This window comes from Carettochelys insculpta, chromosome 1 (genome assembly GCF_033958435.1).
Source record: "Carettochelys insculpta isolate YL-2023 chromosome 1, ASM3395843v1, whole genome shotgun sequence".
NCBI classification, from domain to species: domain Eukaryota; kingdom Metazoa; phylum Chordata; order Testudines; family Carettochelyidae; genus Carettochelys; species Carettochelys insculpta.
In genome coordinates this window covers 52688168-52709779 of record NC_134137.1, presented here as the reverse complement: position 1 = coordinate 52709779, position 21612 = coordinate 52688168, and the positions used below count along the sequence as shown (strand labels likewise).

Here is a 21612-nt window from a genome sequence, read left to right as displayed (position 1 = left end):
ACAATGGAGGCAGATTTAGAACAGTGCTGGGTGCTTCTGAAAATCCAACCATTACATATTAGGGTTGTATTACTCATTTAAACTTCATGAGAATGACAGGAAATTGTGAACATTTGCTGGAAAATTATAGAGATAATTTGAATCCACTGTGCATATTAAATTAAATCTCATGCAATTTCTCAACAGCATAACTTAGATACTGTATCTAAAAACTTAGTTTAATTTCCCATGTTTTTGTTGATTTAGGTCAATCTTAGTGACAATTGAAAGAGTTTTTGGCATTTAATTAAAGCATATAATCATCTTAACACACAGTTTCACGCCTTCAAGAAAAATATGTTAAACACTGCTTCTATAAAGCAATGCAGAAAACCACATTTAACATAAAATACATCAACGTAAAATGACATAATTGACTCATAGGCTACGTCTACACGTGCACGCTACTTCGAAATAGCTTATTTCGATGTTGCGACATCGAAATAGGCTATTTCGACGAATAACGTCTACACGTCCTCCAGGGCCGGCAACGTCGATGTTCAACTTCGACGTTGCGCAGCCCGACATCGAAATAGGCGCAGCGAGGGAACGTCTACACGTCAAAGTACCACACATCGAAATAGGGATGCCAGGCACAGCTGCATACAGGGTCACAGGGCGGACTAGCGCTTCCGGGGCAACAGCTAGCCGCTCCCTTAAAGGGCCCCTCCCACATACACTCAGCCTGCACAGCACGCGGTCTGACGAGCCAGATAGGCACACAGACCCCGAGCGCCGCAGTTATGGACCCCCAGCAGCAGCAGCAGCAGCAGCAGCCGCAGCAGCAGCAGCTAGAGGTCCAGCCAGCCCTCCTGGCAGGAGCAGGGCTTGCCCTGGCTCTTGTCATGTTGGGGGCAGCTGAGCACCTTCCTGCCCCAGGGGAGGAGATGCCCCCGGGGCAGCAGGGCTTAGCCCCTACCCCTGCAGCACCCCGCCCCACCCCCCGCCTCACACGCCGGCGGCTGTGGAGCCACCCCACCAGCACCGACTGGTGGGAGCGCCTGGTGCTTGGGGAGTGGGACGACGAGCACTGGGTCCGCAACTTCAGGATGACCCGACAGACATTCCTGGAGCTGTGCCAGTGGCTCAGCCCCGCACTCCGGCACCGGGACACCACCATGCGGCGTGCCCTCAGCGTGGAGAAACGGGTCGGCATCGCTGTCTGGAAGCTGGCCACTCCGGACAGCTACCGATCCGTGGGGCAGCAGTTTGGCGTCGGAAAGGCCACTGTCGGGGCCGTCTTCATGGAGGTAAGAGAACCCACAGGGGGAGGCCAGGGCAGAGCAGGGGGGCCAGGGCAGAGCAGGGCAGGCCAGGGGGGCCAGGGCAGAGCAGGGGGGCCAGGGGGGCCAGGGCAGGGCAGGGCACAGCAGGGGGGCCAGGGCAGAGCAGGGCAGGCCAGGGGGGCCAGGGCAGAGCAGGGGGGCCAGGGCAGAGCAGGGGGGCCAGGGCAGAGCAGGGCAGGCCAGGGGGGCCAGGGCAGGGCAGGGCAGAGCAGGGGGGCCAGGGCAGAGCAGGGCAGGCCAGGGGGGCCAGGGCAGGCCAGGGGGGCCAGGGCAGAGCAGGGGGGCCAGGGCAGAGCAGGGGGGCCAGGGCAGAGCAGGGCAGGCCAGGGGGGCCAGGGCAGAGCAGGGGGGCCAGGGCAGAGCAGGGCAGGCCAGGGGGGCCAGGGCAGGGCAGGGGGGCCAGGGCAGAGCAGGGCAGGCCAGGGGGGCCAGGGCAGGGCAGGGCAGAGCAGGGCAGGCCAGGGGGGCCAGGGCAGAGCAGGGCAGAGCAGGGGGGCCAGGGCAGAGCAGGGCAGGCCAGGGGAGCCAGGGGGGCCAGGGCAGGGCCATGCACACCCTGCTCACCCCTCATTGGGGCTGTCCCATGTGCTTTCCCTGCAGGTCGTGCGTGCCATCAACTCCATGCTCCTGCACAGACTCGTGAGGCTGGGGGACCCAGATGCCACCATTGCCGCCTTTGCCACCCTGGGCTTCCCCAACTGCTTCGGGGCTCTGGATGGGACCCACATCCCCATCCGCGCCCCGGACCACAGCGGAGGCCGATACGTGAACCGGAAGGGCTACCATTCAGTCGTCCTGCAGGCCTTGGTGGACAGCCGGGGACGGTTCCAGGACATTTACGTGGGCTGGCCTGGCAGCACCCACGACGCCCGGGTTTTCCGCAACTCGGGCCTGTGCCGCCGGCTGGAGGCGGGGACCTACATCCCCCAGCGGGAGATCCCTCTGGGGGACACCACCATGCCCTTCTGCATGATTGCGGATGCGGCCTACCCCCTCCGGCCGTGGCTTATGCGCCCCTACACGGGCCACCTCTCCGCCAGCCAGGAGCGCTTCAACGCGCGCCTGAACCGTGCGCGCCAGGTGGTGGAGCGCTCCTTCGGCCGCCTCAAGGGACGATGGAGATGTCTCCTCACCCGCCTGGATGCCAGCCCCAACAACATCCCCCAGATTGTGGGTGCCTGCTGCGCCCTGCACAACCTTGTCGAGAGCAAGGGGGAGACCTTCCTTCAGGGCTGGGCCGCCGAGGCCGGCAGGGCACACCTCCAGCCACCTGCTGCCCCCAGTCGGCAGGTGGACCCAGAGGGGACCCGGGTCCGGGAGGCCCTGCGGGCCCACTTCGACAACCAGGCCGCGGGGTGAACTCTGCCCAGGCCCCCGACTGCCCGCCCCTTCCTCCCCCACACTCCTGCCTCAACGCCCACACCACCATGGGGCACCCCACCGCCCCCCCCCCTTGTCCAGGAGAAACGACAGATCGAACTTGTGGGTGAACGTAAATGTTTTCTTTGGCTGAACCTTTTTTTTTTTTGAAATAGAAAAATATACACATGTGAAAGGGAAAGCAAAAAGGAGGGACAAACATGTAACAAAAGCAAGATGGGCACAAATAAAACTATGTACAACAATAAACTCCAAGCAGGGTGCGCCATCCACAAAAGGAAACCAAAAAGCAGGGAGGAGAACGGGGAGAACTATTTACAGGGGGGACGGGGCAAGCAGGGGCAGCACCCACCCACCCAGTCCCCAAAGTCTGTCCATCGGGGGGGGGGCCACGTCCCGGGCCCCTCAGCCCCTACAGGCCCCCAGTGGGCGTTCCCGGCCGGGAGCTCCGGCGGGCCTGCAGTCTGGTCCGCGGCTGGGTGGGAGCGGGCTCCACCAGAAGATATCGGCGCCGGCGAGTCTCGGGTGGCTCCAGGGGTCCCTCGGTGCGGTGGCCCTCGCGGGGAGGTGGGGGGGCGACGGCGGACGGGCCGGCGGCGGCTGCAGCAGCTGGTGGTGGGGCTGCAGGAGCGGCCATGGCGGGTGGTGGCGCGGCTGGCGCGGCATGGGGGGCCAGGAAATCAACCAGGCGGTTGACAGTGTCCACCAGGGCCCCCCATGACTCGCGGCGCCAGGCCAGCGCCTGCTCCTGCAGCCGGATGTACTGCTGCGACACCTCCAGCTGCCGCTCCGACACCTCCAGCTGCCGGCGATGGATGGCCAGCAGCTGGGGGTCTGTGGCCACCGCCGGCAGTAGGCGCGGGGTCCGCCGTCTTGCCCTCCGCGGGGCCGGTGGTTCCTCGGCCGGGGGGCTTCCCTGGAGCGAGGGTCCCGGAGGACTCTCCGGGACGACCGACGCCTCGCCGGCGCTCTCTTCCGGTCCTTCGGATGGTGCCGGTGCAGGTGCAGGACACAGGAGAGGAGGGGGGAAAGAAGAATGGAGACAGGCGTTAGTGTCGTCCCCGAGCCGTGGCCTTTGTCCCCCCCCCGCCCTGTGCTGCAGGTTCCCCATCCCCGTCCCCAGGAGATGCTGCTGTGATGGATGGGGTTCAGGGGTCCCCCTGCCCTGCAGCCCGTCCCCTGGTGGGAGCGACTCTCACTTCAGCCCGCAGGGTCTGAGAGCAGGAGAGGTTTCTTAGGCCACAGCTGGCCAGTTTCTGGCAGGAGTGACAGCACCAGCTGTCGGAAGAGACAGTCCTTCCAACTCGTCGTGGGGAGAAGACCCCAAGGGGGGGCCCCTCTGCGATGCAGCTTTCCCCCTCCTCTGGCTGGCTGCCTACCAGCTCTCCCTTCCCCTAGCCTCTACCTGTGGCCCCCGCCCTCGCCCCCCAATTCCAAGCCAGCTCGGCTCCTCCCTCCTGTTTGTTCAGGGCACAGGTGTCACCTGCCAGCTGTAGCGCCAGGATCCTCCTTTGGCCCTGGGAGCTCCTCGGCTCGGGTGGCTCATCTGTAGCCTGGGTCTCCCTTTGGCACTCCCCCCACTCCATCGCCTGCTGGTGCTGCGGGGTGTCCCACCCCCTCCGCCCGGGGGCCCCTCGAGGTTCCGCTCCCCCCTGGCCTGGGGATGGGGCAAGGCACTGTCATGCAGGGTGGCGGGGGGCAGGGGCTGCTGGCTGCAGTGCTGTGAGGGCCCTGTCCCTGGTGTCCTTGGGGCCATGGCCATGTGAGCGTGTGGGGGGCCCTGGACACATCTCTGTTCCCCCCGCCCCTCCAGCCCCGGGGTATCCACCAGAGAGGGGTACCTACCTGTGGGTCCGCTCCCATGGTCCGGAGATCCCCGGGGGTCGGAGGCCCTGCTGCTGCTCCGGGATGGCAGGAGGAGGATCTGCAGGCTGGAATCAGTGGAGGAGGAGCCCCCCTCCTCCTCCTCCTCCTCCCCCTGCCGTGATGTCCCGGGGATGGCCTCCGGGGGGGACCCCCGGGGTGCGGGGCTTACCTCCGGGCTGGAGCCCGGCTGCAGGGCCTGCTGGGGCTCGTCAGCCGAAGTGTCAAGGGTGGCCGGAGGGGAGGAGGTGTGCCGGGGGCCCAGGATGTCCCTGAGCTCCCTGTAAAAGGGGCAAGTGACTGGGGCGGCCCCAGATCGGCTGGCCGCATCCCGGGCCCGGGAGTAACCCTGCCGCAGCTCCTTCACCTTGCTGCGGACATGGTCAGGAGTGCGGGCAGGGTGACCCCGGGTGGCCAGGCCCTCGGCCAGCCGAGCGAACGCATCCGCGTTCCGTCTCTTGCTCCCCACTACCTGGAGCACCTCCTCCTCGCTCCAGAGCCCCAGCAGGTCCTGCAGCTCGGCCTCCGTCCAGGAGGGGCCCCGCTGCCGCTTCCCAGACTGCTTGGTCCTCTGGCTCTGCTGGCTGCCCTGGCTGCCCTTGGGGGGGGTCCCCTGGGGGCGCTGGGGGGGCTGCTGGGCAGCCATGGCTGCTGCAGGGGCTGAGGGCTGGGCAGGCTCTGCACCGCGTGTGCAGACAGGAGCCTGCACGTTCCCTCAGCCTCCTGCAGTCAGGGCGGGGGAGGGGCCCTTTAAGGGGCCGCTCCACGCGGCCACCAGTGAGCTGCGGGGCTGGAGAGAGCGTCTCTCAACCCCCCAGCTGATGGGCGCCATGGAGGACCCGTCAATTTCGACGTTGCGGGACGCGGATCGTCTACACTGTCCCTACTTCGACGTTGAACGTCGAAGTAGGGCGCTATTCCCATCCGCTCATGGGGTTAGCGACTTCGACGTCTCGCCGCCTAACGTCGATTTCAACTTCGAAATAGCGCCCGACGCGTGTAGACGTGACGGGCGCTATTTCGAAGTTACTGCCGCTACTTCGAAGTAGCGTGCACGTGTAGACGCAGCCATACATAGCAAAAAATGTAACATTCATAACTACAATTCTTGACCTAAGGGCCTTGTCATATTGCGCAGTCAGACTTTCAAATGTATGATTTGTAAGTCTGACAGGCTTTGAGACATTTACAAATAACGTAAAAGGAAAGTTCCACACATGAATTAGCTACATAGCAAGGTCTAAGAAGTCCATAGCAAATGAACGAATTTGTGCAACCAATATTACATAAGAATGAAAACTCAAACACTCCCCTCTTTGGGCACAATCCACAAAATATTTTATTTAAATCAATAAATGAGTTCCAGATGCTCATGATCTCGTAGGATGAGACCCTTTTTTGTAACAAGAAAGTAACATATGCAATTTTCTAATTATAGATCTCTTGGTGAGCTGGACATAAAGATATTAAACTTGGTGTTTGCATTTCACTTATGTTAGCTTTTACATTCCAAGAGCAATGTATTGACATCTTATGTGACATCTTAACACTGAGTACCGTCACCTCTTTCTTTACAAAAAAAGCACTGGCCAAAATCCAGAGCTTCAATCACCGCCCTTGGGAGACGATTTCACACTCTAATAGATCTCCATGTCAAGAAACTTCTTCTGAAATGCAGCTGAAATCTTCCCTCACAGAATTTTCTTTAAGGTGGCCAGGTACCCAGTTTTCAATCACAATGCCTGATTGAAAAGGAACCCTTGTGGCTCCAGTTAGTACCACTGACCAGATCATTAAATGTCTGGTTGGCAGTTCAGCAGGGGCCTAGGGCTAAGGTAGGCCCCCTGCCTTCCCTTGCTCCTCACAGCTCAGGACTGTGTGTAAAACAGTAAAACAGAAAGCACTTTTGAAGAATTATTTTTCTGGCTATCAGTGAACCATAACAAGAACACAGCACCATTTTAAATATAAAGGGCTGATGCAATTTCAGAAGATACAATGAAACATATTAGTGGGGATCCTGAAAAAATAGAACTTAGAAAAGAGAAAATGAGCTACCTTTAACCCAGAAAAAAAAATCTGCAGAACAGATAGAACAAACCTGGATCCATGTTTTGATTCTGAATATATGCAGAGAACCCTAGATGTCTGCCTTGCAAGCTTCTTAAACATGATTCTATTCAACCAAGGGAATTCATTTCAAAAGAAGCAAAAATCTGCATAGATATTCTTACTGGCTTAATTTGCTCTACATAAGATATGAGGCTCTTTCTTACATCAAATTCACAGAAAAGCACTGTGTCTGGATGGTTAAGATAATGACAAAAATATTAGTAGAGTGATGACTTAATTTGTAGTGAAACTCTCACAATACAGTATTTTTGGAACAAATCTATGACATGTCAGGTTCCCTGTATGTACTTATCTCTGAATGCACCATAATCCAACAAAGCATCTAGTCCCACTATAAGGCAGTTTTAGCTATTTTTCATAATAATATTCAAATTATAAGTAAAGCCATCAGCAATTCCACAATCTCCCATTATAATCAATCAGTATCTTATTCTCCTTTCTTGGCAAGGAAGTGGAGAGAAGGACTGTTTTGTGCAATTATGTCTAAAGTCACAACTCAAATCCCCGTACAGAAAGCAGAATCTTGCCCCTAGCTGCTGTAAGTCAGGATAGTCCAAATAGTTGTATAAATCAATGCTGCTATTTGAGAAAATTAGCTGCAGAAAGCCTAAAATGTATCCAGAATACTTATCTTAAGATGAGCCTCCTAAGATGAGTCTACTCTATAAAGTTCTGTCTACAAAAAGTCACTGTCGACAGAGTTTAGCCAACAGAACATGTCCACACCTAATAGGGGCTGCCCCTGTCAATGCTCTGTGTCTACAGAGAGCAGCCAGACTGCTCAGCCCTCTGTTGACAGAACAGTCCACTGGAAGCTCTGCAAAGAGGGCGGCTGGTGAACTGGGAGCCCTTTCTGTCGACAGAGGAATACACCCTCCTCCCCCCGGAGCATCTACACTATTTTTCTGTCTACAGAGACACTATGCCTCCAACTTTCAAGACATAACTCTGCTGGGAAAAAGGTTGTGTTCTGTCAACAGATTCCAGACAGAACACATTTGTAGGGTGGATGCTCCCTAGTTTTGTCAACAGAAGGCCTCTTCTCTAAACAAAACCTTGTAGTGTAGACACAGCTCTAGAGTAGGGATCAAACGTCTTTTTGGATAGGCTACTTCTCTGTGTCCACAGAGATCAATGGAATCTCTAATGAATCATCTAGTCCCTGTGATGTACCTGCAAAATCTACATAATGGCTCTGAGGAAGGTTTTCCACTTAGCCTTCTGCAATCTAGTCAAAATTTGTCTCCTAGGAACACAGAGAGATGACATTATTGGCTAAAACAGTGCCAGCATTTCCCTAGAATATGTCAAAAGACCTGGAGCAGATGACAGTGAACCTCTGAGCAGTTCCGCTAACACCAAATGCATTAACATCACTGACCTCTGGGCACAAGTATCAGTAGTGCATTTATTCCAGCCAGGACATATATAATCATTGGTAAATAGGTGAGGGCAGTAGCGTAGCCAATATTCGTCCAACTACACTGTCATAAATCACCAGCTTTAGCTTTAAGTGAACTAAAGGGTCTGGTGTGAACAGAAGCATGAGTAGTTCTGGAGCATAATGCATATATACAGTTACAGCATCGAAGGAAAATAAAGATAAACCAGCAACACTGTGTGTGCCTCAACATAAGATGTGAGGAAGGCTCCAGTGCATTAAATCTTAAGTGATGTACCATGAGAATACTGCATCATGACTTTGAATGTATCAGTATGTCTCCTGATCTTGGAACAATGGGGATGGTGCCCTGGATGTGATTTTATCATTTTTGGACCTCTTAAGAAAGCCCTACACTGATCCACAATTATTCAGTGCTCCACAGGAACTACCGACCCTATACTCAGTTCATTTTGAGGGCTACTTCTGTTATTGCTGGACTTGCACCTGGAAACACAGGGAAGTTGAGTAATGACATAAGAAACCCAGCCAGGGCTTTTACACCTTGAGGCTAGAGCACATCTCATACCATGCTGTGATCCTCCTCAAGGCAGTATAAGTAATACCTATTTCCGCACTGAACATCGTTGTGCTGTTTCTCCATATATGCACTTACAAAATAATCCAGTTGGGACGAAAAACTCAACCTTTCACCTATCCTCCCCAACAAAGAAAGCAAAATAAGAATCCCCTAACCAGTAGTGAAAGTTATTTTAAAAATAAACAGAACACAATGTATCACTGCTGCTTAGTACATGAAACCCTTTCTAGTCAATGCTGGTCTTCAAAACAACTTTAACATTATGGGTGCATCTACACTAGCTGGCTACTTCGAAGTAGACGGCACAATGTCGAAATAGCATGCTCTGCGTCTACATGCGCTGTGGGCTATTTTGACGTTGAAATCGACGTTAGGCGGCTAGACATCTGTGGGAGCACGAGCACCTGGTGGCCAGGCCTCACTTGCAAGCCAGAATGACCATACACTCCATCTTGGAACGCTATCATATAACGGCGGGAAGGTCAGAAGTCAGGCCAGGAGAAAGAAATCAGAAAGTTGACAAGTAGTTGGAGAGTCCCCAAAGAGAACATCCTGACAAGCAGATAGTAAGCCCCCAAAGAGAACAGATGGGGCTAGTAGCTGGAAGCCCCCCAAAGATAACATCTTGGTTGTGCAATATCAGAGGGTCTCGGGGGGAGGTTCAGACCAAGACCAATTCCAAGACCAAGACCAAGACCAAGGACAGAGGAAATCTTGTAACATGTTCTGACAGGCCGGGAGGATAGAAAGCCCAAATTAGGTAACAAACGCTTTAATTGGCCAGGTATCGAACCCCCAGGTAAGAAACAGTATAAAAGGTGATTTAGCAGGAATAAGGGGGTGGGCTCCTGGACACGAGGCAGAAGCTAGCAACTTCCAGTCCAGACAGCAGACCCCGGCCTGATCACCCGGACGTCACCACCACGAAAGGTCCCAACCAAGTCGTATCTCTGACTTGAAGGGCCGCTGTAACGTAGTTGTTGGTGAGATGTGGGAGCACTGGACGTTATTGGTAAGTCACATGTAATCATATGCAGCTATATGTAACCTAGTGTTTAGCCTATGCCAAATAAATAACTATATATATGTACACACACACACATATATATATATATATATATATATATATATATATATATAAAACAAGTGTTAAGTAATTGTAGTTACGAATAAATGAATCAATCACTATCAGTAAATACCACTAGCTGGACTAGCTGGGGCCGTATAGAGAATTATTGGGACTTAGAACAGCCACAGGGCATTGTGGCGTTCACAGTCGGAGTGTTATTGTTCCTGGTACTCATAATACTGTAGAAACCTAGGTTTTAAAGTAGATACACTGAATCACATATAGCTGCTACACTATATAAGGCCGCTATAAAGGTGGGGTGGTTGATCCCAGGCCACCTGACTCCCCCCACTGTATCAAACCCCACGTGCACCCACGGGACCCGGAGTAGGTCGGCACATCGTCAACATTGAAATCGCTATTCCCATCCGAAGATGGGAATAGTGCCCTACTTCGACATTTAACGTCGAAGTAGGGCATGTGTAGATGATCCATGTCCTGCTACTTCGAAATAGCAGGGTCCTCCATGGCGGCCATCAGCTGAGGGGTTGAGAGACGCTCTGTCCAGCCCCTGTGGGGCTCTATGGTCACCGCGCGCAGCAGCCCTTAGCCCAGGACTTCTGGCTGCTGCTGCTGCTGATGCTGGGGGTCCATGCTGCATTCACAGGGTCTGCAACCGGTTGTCGGCTCTGTGGATCTCGTGCTGTGCAGGCCGAGTGTGTCTGGGAAGGGCCCTTTAAGGGAGCGGCTTGGGGCTTTGCTCGCCCTGTATTTCAACGAGAAGCACTTGTGCGTGTGGACGCTCTGCATTTCTTTCCAGGGCAGCTCCTTTCGACGTTCTCCATCGCTACTTTGACGTTGAACATCGACAGCACCAGGCCTGGAGTACATGTATACAATACGCGTCGAAGTAGCCTATTTCGATATTCTTACGTCGAAATAGGCTACTTCGATGTAGTGTGCTAGTGTAGACGTAGCCTATATGTTTTTTCCTTTCTTCTTAAAAATACATGACAAGAACAAGTTAGCAATTAGTCAGCTAGGAATTGTGGGGTTGTGTATTCAGAAAATATCAGTAGGTGAAGGAGACAAGAACGGCCATACTACATCAGACCAAAGGTCTACATAGCCCAGTATTCTGTCTTCTGACAGTGGCCAATGTCAGATGCTCCAAGGGAGTGAACATAACAGGTAATCATCAAGTGATCCCTCTCTGTCACATCATTTCCAGCTTCTGAGAAAGAGAGGTGAGGGACACCATCCCTGCTCATCCTGGCTAATATCCATTGATGAGCCCATTCTCCATGAATTTATCTAGCTGGCCTTCCCAACATCCTCTTCTAAGGAGTTTCATAGGTTGAGTGTGCATTGTGTGAAAAAGTACTTCCTTTTGTTTGTTTTAAAGCTACTGCCTATTAATTTCATTTGGTAATCTGTATTTCCTGCGTTATGAAAAGGAAGTAAATAACTCTTCTTTATTCACTTTTTCCACACCATTCATAACTTACTCAACCTCAATTTTATCCCTCTTTAGTCCTTTCTTTTCCAAGCTGAAAACTTCCAGTCTTATTAATCTCTTCTCAAATGGCAGCCATTCCGTACCCCTAATCATTTTTGTTGCCCTTTTCTGAACCTTTTCAAAGTCATCCCACAACAGCAGTGAAAGCAGAAGGAAGCATCATTTTTTTCTGTGCAGAGGAAAGGAATGAGCAATAAAAGCTGTTGACATTGTAATGCTCCAGCAGTGAAGCACATGCTTTCTAGTAGGAGTTCCCTATATAGAACTCTAAGGCTGTGTCTATACTAGCCCCAAACTTCGAAGTGGGCACGGTAATTAGGGTGTTGGGAGTTTACTAATGAAGTGCTGCGGTGCATATGCAGCACTTCATTAGTCAATATTTCCCCCGGCAACTTTGAAGTGCCAACTTGCGCGTAGCCGTGGGTTTTTTGAGGAGTAAAAGGACTTCGATGTAGCGTGGGCATTTCAAAGTACCCACGGCTAACCCGTGGCTACACACAAGCCAGCACTTCGAAGTTGCCACGGGGGAGATTTTGACTAATGAAGTGCTGAATATGCACCACAGCACTTCATTAGTTAACTCCCAACACCCTAATTACCATGCCCCCTTCGAAGTTCAGGGCTAGTCTAGACACAGCTTAAGATATATAAGTTCCAAAGAGCAGGAGTCTTTATATAACTGATACTGTTGGAGATCAGTGACTTTCCAAGATGAAAAGAGGTAGACAGACTTCTTCAGTACCATGTATTTATATTAATATCCTTTAAAATTTTAAAACAATAGAATAGTATGAAAACTTATAATACTTAGATGAAAGAGTTGCTTTGAGTTTTAAGTATTCTATTAAGTATTTCTCTGGATGAAAAATATAAGCAGAGGACTGAAAAACTCAGGAGAATAAACATATGGGCTTTCACATTATAGGCTCTTAACTTAAATCTAGCTCAGGTCAAGTGTGACCAAAACATCTTATCAACTTACAGCTGTTTAATTTCCTACATGAAGTGACACTTCATTCTCAGTTTATACACACATCCATGAGACAAAAAATACCTGATAATGGCACTTGGAACAGAAGAGAATGACGAAATTGGCCCAGAGACTAAACTTTTCTGTCTTATCTTGAAGTGGTCCTTTTGGAAGTGGGTATTCCCAGGCAACATGAGGATATTCACCCTATTCTTTCTGTGGTTAAATGTACGGATTCAGTTTCTAAGGTCACCAGTTTAATACCTTTTAGCAAACCAAGTTCACTAAGACAAAGAATAAACAAAACAAAACTGGCCAACAAGTGCAATCAGAGTGACACATGAATTTATTTTTACTGTCCACAAAGCAAATACATAAAAGCACAGCAGGAGTTTAAAATATAGTGATAAGTGCATTAAAAATAGAAAGATTATATTACATTAGATAATACTTCAATTAATCAAAAAGTCAGATATATCTACTGAAAAGCATACTTCACCTATTAGACATGGGATATTTTTGAAATATTTAATCTGATTTGCATATTATCTCATCCATGGCCTGGGATTTCATACCTCATTTTCAAAACAGACTAGAAATAGCTGAAGAATATTTACAGTCATCGGTTTATATTCATAAATATGCTTTCAATTGTTCTGATGAAAGGTAGAGTTCTTTATTCTTCCACTGCTGGTATTCTGTTTTGAGTGGTTCATCTGTAATGCCTGGTTCATGCTCAACACATTCAGGTTTATTTCTTCAAAAAATCAGAAATATTGATAGTCCAGATACACCTTTTTCCTTATTACACTAAAGCATGGTAGAACATTCTGGGACACTTGTGGATTCAGTTACTTCAAGAGCACACCGACTAAGCTGAAGAGAAAGGAAATTTTCTGTTACTTCAGTGGGCCCATGATTTCACTGAAGCTGTAGATAGCTGACAATAACTCCTACCACTTCTTTAACAAACCACTTTCAAGGAATTCTTTGTTCACAAAACAAACAAACAAAACAAAATTGCATTTCCCTCATTACCCTCTAAAGTCAGCTAAACAAAAAATGAAAGTTCTGTATGGCCCCAGACAGGAGGCCTGGCTGGGGGTGAGGCTGGGGAACGGGGCAGAGGGCAGCATACAGCTACACGGCCAGGAAGAGGTACCAACGTGGAGCTCTGATTCCTGAGAGCAGCACCACTACTTTCCTCTCCTTTGGCTGCAGCGTCTCTGGGGAATAGATTGCTCTGTGGATCAGCTGACACCAATTTCTATCCAGGAGCATCCACTTTTGCAGGTAAAAATTTGTACCTGTGCAGGACTCCACCGATGGATGTGTTAATTAGATTTAACATATGTCAGGTTCCCAAAAAGAGGACATGGCTGGGGAGAAGCGGGTGAGTTGAAGGGATGGTACAGCTGTGGGTGCTGACATGAGTACATGGGGTGGGGGTAGTTACTGGAGGTGGAGGGAAGTGTCACTCACTATCATAGTGGCATTGGAGGCTGTGGTAAGCCCAGGATGCAGCATCAGCTGTCAGTCAGCATCTCCCTCCGGCAACCCCTTCCTAGAGCTGAGAGCCAGGATGTTATAGATAAGTGGGATCTGGCAGATGTGGCTGAAGAAGAATGGACCAATCAGCTGCAGATGCAGGGGAGAGATCTATTGGGAAGCAGACCAGTCAGGGCTCTTTACGACCTGCCATGTCTGCTCAGCAAAAATCCCAGACATTTCCTGCTATTAAAAAAATCCCCTCAGATGGAGAACAGAGCCTCAAAAAAGATGCAATGTCTGGGAAAACCTGGACATATAGGAACCCTAGGACAAGAAGCAATTAAATCCCTTGGTGCAATGAGTATGGGCCACATGGCCAGGTCTGATCAAAAGCTAAACAGGATATGCTTGAAGTGTTCCCCAACTGCTAATGCAGGGGCTATGGGAATATCCAATGAGTGGGAAGCAAGAGGGGTTGTTGTGAGCAGGCCTGTGAGGAGAAAAGAGACAAGCTTCTTGGTGCACAGAACTGACTGGGAGCTCAGAGTTGGTAATCGCAAGCAAGCAAGAAAACTGCCTGCTGTGTGTTTCTGCTGTGTTCAGGGAAGGAGGACTTTGCGAACATTCTTTGTAACTAAATATAATTGCACCAAAATATATACTTGACTCATATCTTCCATTTTGCCTCTTAACGGGAATAACCCTGCAAGGCTCAAATATTTGTCTTATCACTCAGGCCAAACGTGGCAAACAAGAAACACTTTGATAAAAAAGATCTGCATTGTTATATAGTGTTGTAGAGTCACAGGCCTGGGGCTCAGGATCCTCTGTAAATGAAACTAAACAGGACTCTAGTGCCATGTGATTTCCCTCAGAACACACTCTAACCAGGACAAACCTCCTTGGCTCCAGCACTTCCTGAGTCTGACTTCGCATCATTCAGCACTCCTGTTCACACCACGAAGCTCTCCACAATCAGTCTACCTGGGGATGGAACATCAGGGGAAGCCTTACACCCAAAGGGGCCCTGCACCCCACCTCCGCAGGCAGCAGTGACTCTCAACAAGAAAAACTATTAGTTGTTGGGTCCACAGGGGAGAACAGATCCTGTTGGCACAGAATTTAGAAACACTCAACAAAGTCCATCTGGCATAAGAGGCAGGTTACGGGAGGGGGACTCTAGAGCCCAGAGGTCTGTCACTAAGTCCTTAACAAGGAGATGAACGAGCTCCCAGCTGCCCAGACTTGGTCACAATCTGTTGCCCCACCTCCTTCCTTTGTCTCTTTCTAGGGGAAACATGTCACCCAACCTACACCTCTTGTTTTCTAACACCTCCAGCTAATTCTTACAAAGAAGTGCCTAGAGATCAATTGCCAGGATATATAGCGTCAGCCATTGTCTGTGCCTAGATAGCCAGAAATCAGACACCTCTGCCCTCTTGGGGTTTCTGCAATGCACTTGACCCACCACCTTGATATCTAAGTAACACACAGGGAAATGGAGGCATACACACAGTATTCAGAGAAAACATTAATAACATTCCCACTTCACCTCTCTCTCTCACACACACAGCCCTTTCACTTCCTACGCATCACAAAACATAGCATCAAAAATAAATACATTCAGCTTCGGACAAGTAAGCTCTCAGTGTAAATTTAAATTAAAGACATGTATAGAGATACGGTTCTCAAATTCTAAGGCACACAATTCCAAAGTTTAAGGATACGGTTACACTAGTGAGTTTTGCTGACAAACCACTGGTTTTATTTACAAAAGGGGTGGAATGTCCACACACAAAATATGTTTTGTCAACAATATTGCAACAGAAGTCGGCACTTCCACCGACAACCTTCTGCCTTTTCCAGATGAGGAAGAGTGCCTTTTGTCAACAGTTTCTGCCAAGAAAAATGCTGTGTGGACACTCTGGGGTGGGCATTCTCTTGAAAAACTAGGCATCCAGGACAATGGGCAGTGCTGTCTGCTGTGTTTCCGGGTTCCTGTTTTGTGAGAGCATGGCCAGTTAGTCTGGCAGCTCTGTTGACAGAGCGGAGAGCTCTTCTGATTGGCTTTTTTGTGTGGCCACACTCTGTCGACAGAAGTTTTGTCAGGAAATCTCTTCCGACACAGTGACTTCTGTTGACAGTTCACTGTAGCGTAACTGTAGCCTGACTACACTGAAAGCAAATGCCTTCGTTTCCAAAGATGTGATGAAACTACTGTAGTTGCTCAATCAAGTCTATGAAAAGCAGAAAGAATCAAAACATTTCCTATGAAAAACAATTCCCATCTATCATTTTATAGTCCATAAAAGCCATCTTAAAATCTATATTTAAGGACTGGAAATCATTGCAAAACAATCTGTACCAGCTCACATAATATTTGAAGTATACAGAGAGGAAGGAAGTCATCTACTTTTACTATTTTGAATCTCTTACAAAGGAGAAAAGGAAGAAAACACAGACTCGCTAGACTAACATAGAAGGTAAAAAGGCACTATTTTGGGTTTTGATAGTTAACATTGTACATTTCCCTCGACAATAAAAATATCCCTTACCTACAGAATTTTTTTTTATTTTGAAAAGATAAAAAGTGAAGAATATATCCAAGATCTAACAACCCCTCAAGAAACAAATAGTCTATTGATAGAACAGTCTAAAATACTGAACCTTCTAGTACAATATATTTTTGAAGTAATTTAAATTATTTCTTAAAAAATATAGGGTTAGGGAAGAACCATGAAATAAATCTAGAAATGATATCCTGATAAATTTATTTATTTATTTCATTGGAACTGCTCTTGGAGCAAGGTGCTATTCAACATGATGAGTAAGGGTATCAGTATCTGGCCCTTGGCATTTTTATTAATATAATTTTCTAAAATAATAATATGCATGGCTTTCATGGTCTACTGATGTTCTGATAAGTGACAAAGGGCAAATGGAAGCAATGTCAGGCCATATATCTGGCAAGTTATAGCAATATTTACCAGCTCCGATAGCAATGCAGTTTTTCATGAACATATTTAGGACAAAATTACCTTTAATCATTAGAGTCACATGTGGGGGAATGCAAAGGAGTCAATGTAGCTGATTCAAGCCAGGCTACTGAATGCATCATTTTGCTACTCCAAAAAGCAACCATACGTGCCCATCTACAACATGATATTGCTAAGTTGAGGCTAAATATTACGAGTGCACAAGAAGACCTAAAATAAATATGAGCTAGTTCTCTAGCTGGGACCTGACCATGGTGAGCCAGTGAGCATGACACATAGATAGGCCCCCTCAGCAAGAGCTCTGGAATGCCAGACAGAAATTCTATCTCGCTGCTTCATGAATGTGTAAAACAGTGCAAAGTTGGACATTTATCCCACACCATGCAACAGAATTGATAACTGTGCACTAAACAGCCCATTAAGAAAAAGTTCATGTTCTGTAGAAATCTTAATACATTTCAGCAGGAAAGACTGAATTCATTCGATTGAGAAACCTCAAGAAAGACAACCAATATCGACGGTTGCTGTTTCAATAAAATATATAACTGCCGATAATGGGCCACATCCACCCTGACTGACTAGACCTTGTCAGCTCTGACCCTCCTCTTTACTGACACTCCCTCTTTAAATCTTCCTCTGAAACTCCCCGCACTCATGCATCTGATGAAGCAGGTCTTTGCCCATGAAAACTTATGCTCCAAAATATCTGTTAGTCTATAAGGTGCCACAGGACTTCTTGTTGTTCTTGAAGATACAGACTAACATGGCTATCTCTCTGATATAAATTTATGGAAACTTTTTATTAATAGGACCTTTTACCACAACTACCATCTTGGTAAATTACATACCAGAGCCTTTATGTTTCTCTTTCTTTTAAAATATGATTTTCAGAAGTATTCCTTTTAAGCAAACATGCCAGCCTAAGACACAACTTGATTCTACGCTCATGCATGCAGACACACATCACCTCTTATTCTGAAAAACACGTTCCTGTGCATGAATGTGGAACCTGAGCAGCAGCTTTTAAAGCAAGGGTTTGAAATAGAGTTTAATGGAGCCCCAAGTCTTTTGAGCTCCCCAGCATTTTCTGATTGGTTCAACCACAGAAAATATGTACAATATCAAAAAGAGTCTTTCAAACTGCAAGTGTGGTGGCAACTTTAAATAAAACTGGATTAACTGACTGGATTTCCTTTGAATGTTTAATCCAAGTAAAATAAAGAATAATTTATTTATCTGTGAAGGAATGGCAGAAAGAGTGATACTTTATATGTCAGTTTCATTTTTTATTTATTTTAAGGACTTCTAACTTTAGTTTGGGAATCCATTAGTTATTCTTAAATATGATCCCAGAAAAAAAATCTGTGACATCAGCAATTTAGAAATAAAAAAGTTATATCCATCTTCATAATACTGTAAGGGTGCGCCTACCCTAGGAACTAACTTCAAAGTTCACTTCAAAGTTAGGAATTACTTCAAAGTAGCCAGAGGAGAGTCTACAAACATTTCCCCTTACTTTGAAGTTAACTTCAGAGTAGGGAGCCCAACTTTGAAGTCCTTACTCCATTCCCAGGAATGGAGTAGTGCCCTACTTTGAAGTTTAACTTTGAAATAGGGTGCGTGTAGATGCTCAACTTCAAAGCTATTTTTGTAGTGTAGACACAGACTAAAAGTGTTATCTTCTTACCTCTTTTGATTAAAAATGGAAGAGCTAATACCATCTCCCCTTTTTATTAATATACTAAAAAGGAACAGGATCCATTTATGATAATTTCCCAACTCTCAAAATGATTTACGTTACTTACATGAACGCTGACTGTATTTATGATACCCATTGTAAAAACACATGCTTATGTTTCCTTTAGTCAATTAATAGTTCAAATACAAAATAATAACCAATTCACAGCCTAATTCTTATTATGTCATTGTTTCTAAGTTTAATGAAAGTATGAAAAATTATTTAGAATTACAGTAAATCAAGAATGCTGTCTAGAAATCAGTATTATTCCTTAGTGATTCAGACAAGCCCTATTATATACTATGGTTGAAACTGACCTGGAAATAAACATGGCTTCTGTGGAGATCATTTACAGATGGATATCTTAGTTCAACACATATTTGGTATTTTTAAACACTTCTTCATAGGTTATAAGATGTATGTTAGGCATTAACAACATCTGCAAAGGTATAATTTTATATACTGTAATATGTGACAAACCAGTTTATCCTGGAGCTGTTTATGTGTAGATATTGGGATGATGGTGTACATATGTAGTAATGGATCCAAACTGGATTTTTCCAGAGATTCTGTTCTATATTTTTAAAACTGTTAATGTATTGTGTCTGCTGCTATTAACAGGTGCTAATGTGAAAAGAGAATATAACATACATATATTTAAATAAAAATTAAATCTGTGTCAGAAATAAGTATCTACAGACCTAACTCTAATGTGACTATATTTACAACCATTGCCTCTACTTTTAGATTTTATACTTCATAATATATTATATTATAATGCATTCTTAAAAATAAGATTGATTGATATGAATAGTGATAAGGCATTAGCATTATGAAGAGAGAAATAATTAAGGAAGACTACAATCTTATTTGTTTATATTTTATAAAGCTTCAGTTTGGCTTAGATGTACATCCAGATTCCATTTTGATATTAATGTTTCAAAAGAGTGACTATAAAGCAGAAAGAAAAGGAGGAAAACAAAGCTGTAAGTACCTAATTCATATGTTTTTGGCTTTTACAATATTACAGTGATGACTTGCAGATCTGGACCATAAACAATAAAGTTTTCTTCACATGATACAAGAATAAAACAAATACAAAATATTTCAGAACAATGACATCTCTCTCGTGAAATAGCATTTAAAATATTTAGACAAAGCCTGAACAAATCAAACAAACATCTACGCCGGAAATTCTGCTTTAATAAACTACCACTGGGCCCTTCTAGAGATACCGAAAGCAGCCTAACTTCAGAAATCAAGCAAGCAAAATCTAGTATAATTTTATTTCCAGAATTACAGTTAATGAAAAATAATTAAATCTCTCATATTCTGATGTTTATAGAAGATGGAGGCAAAAATTACTTGTCTCACTAATAACACAAACATAAACTACATTTTTATTTAGGTTATCCTTGCTATCTACCAATCAAAGTACAATATTAAAAATTACTTTTCTGCTACTCACTATTGCTCCAGGATTTCAATAAATATTTGATACTGATTTCAAAGAAGCCTGAATCCTGCTGGCTAGCCATGTCTGCTGCATACAAAGAGGCTTCTATAATTCTGAGCAGCTGAAGTGGCAGGTACTATATATGTAGATATAACTGTCACCAGTTAGTGATGTAAACAGAGGTCAGAAGAGGAAATGAAGTCTCTGCAGATCAACTTCTTCCGTGGTAGGTATGCCCTCATTTAATATAACAATAACAACATCACCACACCATGAGATGCTTGTCCTCTGCTCCTCCTTCAGGGCTGGTCCTTAGCTTTATGTGCTGTATTTTTTTTCACCCAGCAAACATTCAGTGGGAGCTTTCATTTACTCAATTCCACAATGAACCAGATTTCTGCAGCTTTTCCATAGCCTCCGTTTAATGCATGTACTGTACCAGTGCAGCAGTTGTATAAACAGTTAGAATGTCTCCTTGCAGGGTGTTTGATCTGGCCTTCTAATAGCATGCAATCTGCCTGTCTGAAGCCTTTTTCCATTAGAGACTGATAGACTGAACGTATGCACCTCCTCCTGCAAGCAAGCAGAGTATCAACTTGAAACCCTTTTGAGAATGCCTCTTCTTCAGCTGAAGTAATTCCACTGGTTCTGTTATTTTCTTTTTAGAAAAACCTTTAATGAGTATCATATATGTGTTCTGGTCAGCTGCTTCCCTTCGGACTGTTTCCAAGAACAACACACTGTATTAGACACAACTGCATCATGCTGCAGTAAAGCAAAGCTGCACCCATATGTCTGATTGCAGTGACGTTTTGAAAAAGCTATCAGTCAGCCCACTTGCAGAAGGGAAGCACTTGCAGAGCATCAACAACCCAGACATTTACATGGATGTTTGTTCTCTTCTTTCACGCTAAAGAAGAATCTCAGTTTTATGTCATTTTAGCCTTGAGTTTGAATTAGATATTTATAAGATGAGACGGCAGGCTGAATTCTTATTGAAAAATAAAATGGGCATTGGTTAGTCAGTTATTTCACCCTCTATATTTTCTACACTAAATTTGATTACTAGCTACAATTTTCCTATTTCTTAAAATGTTCTAATTGTCTCAATGTGCACAATTTACTAATTATGAAGAAGCATCAGTTTTTGAATGACATTTTGCTTCCTGAGTTCATGGAATCATATTTTCCCATTATTTCTTCTCTTGCCCAAAGGAATAAATAATATTCTGTCCTATAATATTTAAACAGATATATAGCCTCTCTGTACTGGACTAATCCAAAAACATTGTGAACTGCTGGATTTTAAGAAACTTGGTTCAAGTATACAGAAAATTTTGTCTTCAGATTTGAATTACTAGGGATATGCATTTTATCAGATTGCTTTCCCCTAAAAATGAATAACTACACTGAAATGTTTAATAAAATACATACAATATGGTGGAGGAAAGCCAACAACAAAAATCCTCATTTTAGAACGTATACTTTTTCATCAAATGCAAAAAAACAAAATAAAACCCTACAAAGAAAAATATCTTTTTACATTGGACCTACTAGTCTCAGAAGAAAATAGTCACAGAGGGGCAGCTGGGACTGAAAGAAGAAAATAGTTTTAAAAATATGAACTACAGTGACAATCCAAAGTCTTATTTGTTGAGTTTTCTCAGTCAAGAGAGGAATACTTACAAAC

At 46.3% G+C, this 21612-nt stretch overlaps 1 protein-coding gene across 8 annotated transcripts in view; it reads right to left on the bottom strand.

Moving 5' to 3' along the window:
* Positions 1–20709, bottom strand: part of FRY (FRY microtubule binding protein) — a 308821-nt gene extending 288112 nt beyond the window's left edge. For 2 of the 8 annotated variants that reach the window (XM_074986272.1, XM_074986262.1), the window contains exon 1: positions 19935–20704. In XM_074986272.1, the coding sequence (XP_074842373.1) occupies positions 19935–20004 (70 nt within the window). In that variant the 5' untranslated portion in view covers positions 20005–20704. Of the gene's footprint in view, positions 1–19934 lie in introns of all 8 variants that reach the window. The other 6 variants (XM_074986277.1, XM_074986254.1, XM_074986203.1 and 3 more) reach the window with 6 other exon arrangements.
* Between the last annotated feature and the right edge of the window lie 903 nt (positions 20710–21612).